The following is a 7,799-nucleotide window of genomic DNA, read 5'->3' as shown; positions in this document are numbered from 1 at the left end:
TTACAGGTGGTGGTTACAGGCAGGTGGTGGTTACAGGCAGGTGGTGGTTACAGGTGTTGGTTACAGACAGGTGTTGGTTACAGGCAGGTGTTGGTTACAGGCAGGTGGTGGTTACAGGCAGGTGGGTACAGGTAGGTGGGTACAGGCAGGTGGTGGTTACAGGTGGTGGTTACAGGTGTTGGTTACAGGCAGGTGTTGGTTACAGGTAGGTGGGTACAGGCAGGTGTTGGTTACAGGCAGGTGTTGGTTACAAGCAGGTGTTGGTTACAGGTAGGTGGTGGCCTCGTGGCTCTGGCGCTCGCGGGCCTGCACCACGGCCACGTTGAGGCACTGCAGCCACTCCTCGGCGTTCTTCTCGTCCTTGGCTTTGAACACGTAGCTCCTGCTGTCCGTGAAGATCTCGAAGGCCCGGGGCAAGCTCCGGTCCCGCCGCTTCTTTGCCACCACTTTGACGCTCTGCACTTTGCTCAGCTCGATGGGGCACTCGTCGGGGTCGTCCTTCTGGAACACAGGGGACAGAGCAGAGTTCACCTGGGGCAGGAGTCACCCACCAGCCAACAAACAGCTGAGGGCTCTTGGGAGTGTCCCAGGCCAGCTTGGAGGGGGCTTGGAACAACCTAGGATAGTGGAAGGTGTCCCTGCCATGGCCAGGGGATGGAATGAGATGGGCTTTAAGCCCCCTGAAAGTTGGGGATGCAGCAGTGACAGCTCCTGTGCAGCACGTTGGCTGTGGCTGTCATGTCCCTTGCTCTCCCCTGCCATGCACTTTGCGAGTGGAAGAATTACCACGGGCAAAACTGGGGGGTAAAAGCCTCTGGGAGTGGTGTTGGGGAGCAGGGAAAGGGAGCAGTGCAGCTGGTGGGCTGTGACTCACGGATTTGCCCTTCCGGAACAGCAGCTGGTTGCCAGCCAGGGTGAAGTAGCGCGTTTTCCACCTCTTGATAAACTTCCAGCGGACCTGCTTCTCCTTCAGCTTGCCCTCCATCAGGGGCTGCCCGTCCTGGTTCACAACTGCGGAGGGGAACACACGGCCAGGGTTAGTCCTGCCCTCCCTTTGCCCCAGCCAGAGGCTTGAGCTGTGCTGCAGGAAGGCTGTTCTGCCTTCCTCACTTTCCTCAGCTCTCACGTCACAAAGACAGCTCAGCCCTCAACCATGTCCTGCTGAGGAGGCCAAGCAGATGGAGCTGACAGCTCCCTCTTCCATCTCTTTTCCCTCAGCTATCCCAAACTTCTCCCCACCACTACACCTCCCAGTTGTTCTTCAGCCCTGTGATAACCATTTCTGGCCTTGGGCACTGCCAGGGATCCAGGGGCAGCCTCAGCTGCTCTGGGCACCCTGTGCCAGGGCCTGCCCACCCTCCCAGGGAACAATTCCTTCCCAGTGTCCCATCTAACCCTGCCCTCTGGCAGTTTAAGCCCTGCCATCTCCTAGTGGTCTCTTTTTCCTTTCTCTTCTATCTTCACACCGACAGCCAGGTCGCAAAGGACCAGACAGACTGGAGGGCAGTGCAAGGCATAGGCAACCTGAGAACAGATGTTTTTGGATGGGATGTTTGCCCTGGAGCCCATCCCAGCATGTGTCAGAGGGGCAGTCATCCCTGGCTGGCCACTCTCCTGTCCCTCAGCCTCCACGTCCATCCAGCCCTGCTTTTCCTTCAAAGCCGTCTGCGGCTCCTGGGCCCAAAGGCCGGTGAGGATGGAGGTGAGTGGGGTGCCCAAGTGCCACCCAAGGGAGTGCCAAAGGCTTTATGGCTTTTTGGGCACCCACCTCCTGTCTGGAAGAGGGCAAACCAAGGCCAGCACAAGGCATCAGCTGTAGATGAAGGATGTGTCCTTCCCCCGGTGTTGTTTTCCTTGGCAGCGGGGTGGGCGGGGGGTGCAGCGTGGACTTGTGCAATTTCCTCAGGAAAGACCGTAAATATTCCTGTCTCTGCAGCTAGGGAGCGTTTGGAAGGAGATGGATGAATGAAAAGGGGGTTGGCAAAGCCTCAGCGCCGGGGGGGAGCTGCAGCTGGGATTTCCACGACAGGAGCGGGCCGTGCTCTGCTCCACGCAGCCACTTCAGCCCTGACCCCACAACTCTTCTGCACATTTTTGTGCCAGCACCGATGTGCTGGGTCACAGCACCCAACCTGGCATGGGACAGAGTAAAGCAGAGGGTTGCTTTCTCCCTGTATGAATGTTGTCACTGCAAAAGGGGACAAATTCACCAGGAAGCTGGCTTGGGGCTGCACCCTCTCCCCACACGCTCCTTAGTGGGACAGAGCCACGTTTTAGTGTCCCCCTTACTAAAAACTTTGCAATTTTGTTAAATACTGTTCTCTGCCTGGCTCCTGGTCCCACAGGAACATCCTCAATCCCACTCCAGAGCAGTAGGAACAGGCTTTAACCAAACTAAGAGGGGCAAAGCACAAAAGGCTCAGGGGCCAGATGATACTGAGATAGTTTGTGGTCAGGGGCACAACATGAGAAAGGAAGTGAATGTGCAATTTTGGCCTAAAGTGAATTTTTATGGCCAAAATCTTTCAAACCCAGGATTTGCTAAGAAATGTTGATCTCTCTTTAAGGAGCCAGTGGCTTTAGGCAGTGCTATGAGAGGACTTCTCCTGGGTATCCACTAAGAAGCCTGTGGGGAGTTCTGATGGCAGCTTCCAGAGCGGCTGTAATGAATCCGATGCCAGCATGTCTGAGGGGCTGATTAGGAGAGAGATATTCATGCAAGATAAGAATGGAGCTCTTTTCCAATATTTTTCTAAGTCCTTCTGCTTGTTTTCCTTGCGGTTGACTTCACAGAATCCCAGAATAACTCAGCTGGAAGAGAGCTCGAGGGGTGTCTCCTCCAGGCTCCTGCTCCAAGCAAGGTCACCCACGGGATCAGACTGGGTTGCTCATGGATTTATCCATGTGGGACTTGAAAAATCTCCACATCATCTCTGGACAAGCTGTTCCAGTGCTGGATATCCTCATGGTGGGAAAGCTCTCCCTTGTAGGGAACGGGAACCTCTCCTGCTCCAGTTTGTGTCTCACCCACAGTGCTGACAAGGGCCTGGCTCTGTCTCCTGGGTGATCTCCTTAATCATCAAAAGTTATTTACTGTAATATCGAATCCTGGAATGCTTTGGGTTGGAGGGACCTCAAAGCCCACCCAGTGCCACCCCTGCCATGGCAGGGACACCTCCCACTGTCCCAGGCTGCTCCAAGCCCCAATGTCCAGCCTGGCCTGGGACACTGCCAGGGATCCAGGGGCAGCCCCAGCTGCTCTGGGAATTCCAGCCCAGCCCCTCCCCACCCTCACGGGGAACAATTCCTGTCCAAATATCCCATCTAAATATCTCCTCTTTCAGTTTGAAAAGGTCATGAAATACCCAAAGGTCTTGAAATACCCATTTTTTCTTAAATCATCTCAATATAGACACACTAACTCCAGCTTAACCCTGAGTAGTTCCCGTTGATGTGTCTGTTGGAATTTTCTATTTTCCATCTTGCTTTCTTTGCAGAACTACAACACATCCAGCTCTAAGTAGGTTGGGTACTGAGTAAAAAGTTGAAAACCCTCCAAACTCTTCCAAGATGAACTTGAGGCAGATAAAACCCAAAGCTTTAAATCTTGCATTTGATGAAACATAAAATCCTCCACAAGAATTCGTGAATGATCTCAGTGATAATAAACTCCTATGAACGTGAAAGAATGGAATGTGTGGCAGATAAATGCAATTAACCTCGGGGAATATGGATTCACTCTCTTCCATTAATCACCACATTGGGTTTTGCTGAAAACCTGGAAAGAAAACAACGCTGGATGCCACCTTTTATGATCTTCCAGTGAGCATTAGAGCTGGGCTCCTTCATTTCCCTGGATAATCGGCACTGCTGGAGGGAGATAAATGTATTCCCAAGTTAATGTGCTGTAGGCTTTTCCATGGCGTTGCAGTTTTCCAGAGGAATTCGCAAGCACCCTCAGTTTTCCCAAATCCTGACTCCTTGCCCCTGGCTCCTGTGCAGTCCCTGGGATCCCTGCCTTGCCTCTGTGAGCTTCCAGAAGAGGAAGGTGCTGCAATTCCCCCTGTGCAGCCCCAGGGATCCCTGCCTTGCTCTGTGAGCTTCCAGAGGGGGAATGTGCTGTGATTCCCCCTGTGCAGCCCCCTGGGATCCCTGCCTTGCTCTGTGAGCTTCCAGGGGGGGAATGTGCTGTGATTCCCTCGCCGGCTCTCCGGTGGTTTTGAGGAATGTTTTGTGCCAGAGCTGGTGAAGCCCAGCTCTCAGTGCAGGGGGTTGTGTCGGAATGGGGCTCCCAACAGCCAGCTTGTCCCAACAGGAGGAATCCTTGCATTGTCCAGCATTCCAGATGCCTCGTGGCTGTGCTGGAATGGCCACGACTGGAACACACGATGGAGTGAGCTGGTGCTGCTCCCTCTGAGAGCAGGGCACCTACATGTGTGTGGGCAGCTGAGCAGGATTTGTGGGAATGCTCCTCCTCAGTGGCAGGAAAAGCCAATTCAGGGTGATTTAACAGCACTGCTGGAAAAGTGTGGTTGTACAAGACATGCTCTGGAACCAGAAGAATGCCTGAGAAAGAGCCAAACTTTCTCTAATTGTCACCGTGGGTGCATCAACCACTTTGCTTCAGCCTAACTGGTTCTTTCCACACAGGATCAGCTTCCAGCTCCAAAAACCCTCCCAGCTACAGCCAAACAGGAATCATTCATCACAGAATCATGGAATGGTCTGTGCTGAGAGGGACCTTAAATATCTCATTCCACCCCTGCCATGGGCAGGGACACCTCCCACTGTCCCAGGCTGCTCCAAGCCCCAATGTCCAGCCTGGCCTTGGGCACTGCCAGGGATCCAGGGGCAGCCACAGCCGCTCTGGGAATTCCATCCCAAGGCCAGGTCAGGGCTTTAAGGCAGTGTTTGCCCGAGTCTGGAGGATAAATGGCAAATTGCAACACGGCATCCAAAAAATGCAACAAAACCCCACATGAACCACCCAGCAGCCAATAATAGAAAAAGAATTTGCCTCTGAATTCCTTCTTCAACAGGAATTTGGTTGCTAAACAGCATTGCTGAGAGGAAGAAATTGCTTTCTTGTCTCTCAAAAGTATTTCAGATTTCAAAGGGTCTTTCCCACTCCGGAATGAAAATAAAAGATGTTTCACAGCCTTTAAATTCCCTGCCAATCCAAGGAGACCCCCAAATCCTTTCTTGTGTCAGATCTTACAAACCCAGAGAGACCCTGCAGGGTCTCCCACTCTGCCACGAGCCTTCCCAGCTGCCACAGCTCTGCATCACCAATACAAAGGTGGAGTTGTCATTCTCTGCAAATTTTTATTCCACTGAGCTCCCTTTTCCACGTTCCTTTCCTCAGCTTCCACGTGATCCATTCGAGGACTTTATTTGCTTGGTTTTCTAAAGGCCTTTGGAGCTCAGAAGCAAATCATGATACTCAAAATGAGCCTTACAAGAATCCTTTTAAACTGAGACAAAGAGAGCAATTGCTCATGAACAGGACAGTCACAGCCAGGAGAGCAATAGGGAGGCAAGGCTGGACTGGTTCAATGTCTTTGGAAATTCACACCAAAGTGATTTCATTAAGCTTTGACATTTTAAGCAAGAGACTCGTGTTCCTCCTAGCTCGACAGCACTGATGTGATGGAGAAACCACGCTGAGACCACTGTGGAGGTGAAGCTCTAACTCAGAGCAAGATTCCTTTTCTGGCCCTGGAGTCCCATGGCAGCTGGGGAGGGAGGAGATGCTCAAACCCTCACGGAATGAGCACGGGCAGCCTGGCCTGCAGCAGCAGCTGGGCCACTCCTGCAAGACTTCGGGGTAGATGCAGTCCAGAGAGACGCTAACTGTTAAAATAAACAGCTGAAACAGCCAATTATTCAAAAACCTGGCCAAAATAGTCAAAATTCTTGGCCAGGATTGGTCAGACTTTTACAGAGTGGCAGAAAGCATCTAAGAACAAGACATTCCCCTGCCTGCCAGGGCACTGATCTGAAACACATGGGTGCCAGAAAGCTTCAAAAGCAGGGCACCAGGATATTTCACCTGGGAAAAAGGTTATTTTTTCCTATTTTCCACTCACCCTGTTTTCCAATACAGCTGAAGCATTATGCCTTAAAAACACTTAATCACCATGTCCCTAAGGAGATGGGCACTGCGGATTAAATTATATTAAAGCAAATAATTCTGAGAGTGAAGATGGCAGCAACCAGCTGTTGTTTCTATGCCAACATCCCCTGACTTGTGGCACCTGGGCGGGCTCCAGAGGACCTGGGATGTGGTCCAGGAGATGCAACTCCTTTATCTGGACACTACAAGGTGGGTGCAGAGCCCTCCCACTCACCAGGGGTCAGGGATGGTGCAGATTTGCGGTTGTGTCCCTCTAAGCACACACCAAGTCAGGTTTGGGCCTGACTCTCACTGAAGATGAGTTTAATGGAGAATTCCAATTAAAATAGACACTGGAAAGTTTGGTTTCTCCTTTCCCCACCATAACCAGACACCCAGCATGACCTGTGAGATTCACCCCATCCATTCCAGCCCACCTGTGACAGAGGCAGGAGCCCTGTACCTGTTGCCTTCTCGGGGTTGTTGCACATGAAGCACTGCCAGGCTCCTGCCTCCTCGCTGTACCCGAATAAGTCAAAGAACCTCACTTCCTCCAGGTGCATCTGAACGTTCTCCAGGTCCTGGGACAGGAGGAGAGAAACCAAACTCGTGAGGTGAAGCACTGCTCAGCCACCTGCTCGGAGCCCCAAATCCAGAGGGATACAGAGGCTCCTTCCCACATCTCCTGCAGAGGGACAACTGCCAGGGCAATGTGCTGGGCAGGATGGGTCTGTCTCTCCACCAGCAGCAGCAGCTGAGCCATAAATAATGGATTAGGGAGGCAGGGGATGGTCTGGGATTTGTTTCTCCTCTCCCACGCCGCTGTCAGCAGCCAGGCCTGTTTTCCAGCAGCTGAACCACCTTGGAGCATGAGTGTGATGAGGAGAGACCGAGGGAGCTGGGAAGGGGCTCAGCCTGGAGCAAAGGAGGCTCAGGGGGCACCTTGTGGCTCTGCACAAGTCCCTGACAGGAGGGGGCAGCCGGGGGGGGTCGGGCTCTTCTTCCAAGCAATAAATGATAGGACAAGGGGAAATGGCTCCAAGTTCTGCCAAGGGAGGTTCAGGTTGGATATCGGGAAAATTTATTCATAGCAAGGCCTGCCCAGGGCAGTGGTGGAGTCACAGGAGGGATGTGTGGATGTGGCACTTGGGGACATGGTCAGTGGTGGCCTTGGCAGTGCTGGGGAATGGTTGGACTCGATGGTCTGGGAGGGCTTCTCCAACCAAATGACTCCACGGTTCCATTACCCCAGCCCTCCCCCAGGGATGTTTCAGTGCCCCAGAAGGGTCTCTGCTGACACCCTGCTGCCCCACAGGATCCCCACCAGAGCAGAGTGATGAGCCAGGGCAGTGGCACTGTGTACCCACAGACAAACCCCTGGCTTGCTCAAAGGAACACCCCTGAGTTTGGGAAAGGCAGAGGATTCTCACTGTGAGGTAATTCACGCCACTGCAAAATTCAGTGTGTTTTAAAGCCCGTGATTTGATGTAACACCAGACTGTGATCCCACACCTAAACAAACCTCGGTGTTCAGCAACAGCAGCCAAGTCCCTCACTTGGGGAGGGACACTGCCAGCCCTCAGAACCCCTCCCGTGTACTGGTGTGGGGTCTCACAGAGCCGAACACCGCCCTGCAGTCCGAGGAAAACACGGATTTACGCAGTCAGGGGGGAGACACCGTCCC

The 7,799-nt window shown here is 52.9% G+C and overlaps 1 protein-coding gene across 8 annotated transcripts in view; it reads right to left on the bottom strand.

Moving 5' to 3' along the window:
• Positions 1-65: 65 nt before the first annotated feature.
• Positions 66-7,799, bottom strand: part of VEPH1 (ventricular zone expressed PH domain containing 1) — a 60,623-nt gene continuing 52,889 nt past the window's right edge. For 6 of the 8 annotated variants that reach the window (XM_042042264.1, XM_042042265.1, XM_042042262.1 and 3 more), the window contains 4 exons: positions 6,579-6,696; positions 1,769-1,930; positions 875-1,011; positions 66-501 (listed from right to left, as the gene is read on the bottom strand). In XM_042042264.1, the coding sequence (XP_041898198.1) occupies positions 265-501; positions 875-1,011; positions 1,769-1,930; positions 6,579-6,696 (654 nt within the window). In that variant the 3' untranslated portion in view covers positions 66-264. The remainder of the gene's footprint in view (positions 502-874; positions 1,012-1,768; positions 1,931-6,578; positions 6,697-7,799) is intronic. The other 2 variants (XM_042042267.1, XM_042042269.1) reach the window with 2 other exon arrangements.

Source organism: Corvus kubaryi, unplaced genomic scaffold (genome assembly GCF_017639235.1).
Source record: "Corvus kubaryi isolate FWS band 111438036 unplaced genomic scaffold, C.kubaryi_AGA036_p1.0 37397, whole genome shotgun sequence".
In the NCBI taxonomy this organism is placed as follows: Eukaryota; Metazoa; Chordata; class Aves; order Passeriformes; family Corvidae; genus Corvus; species Corvus kubaryi.
This window is presented reverse-complemented; position numbering and strand designations above follow the sequence as displayed.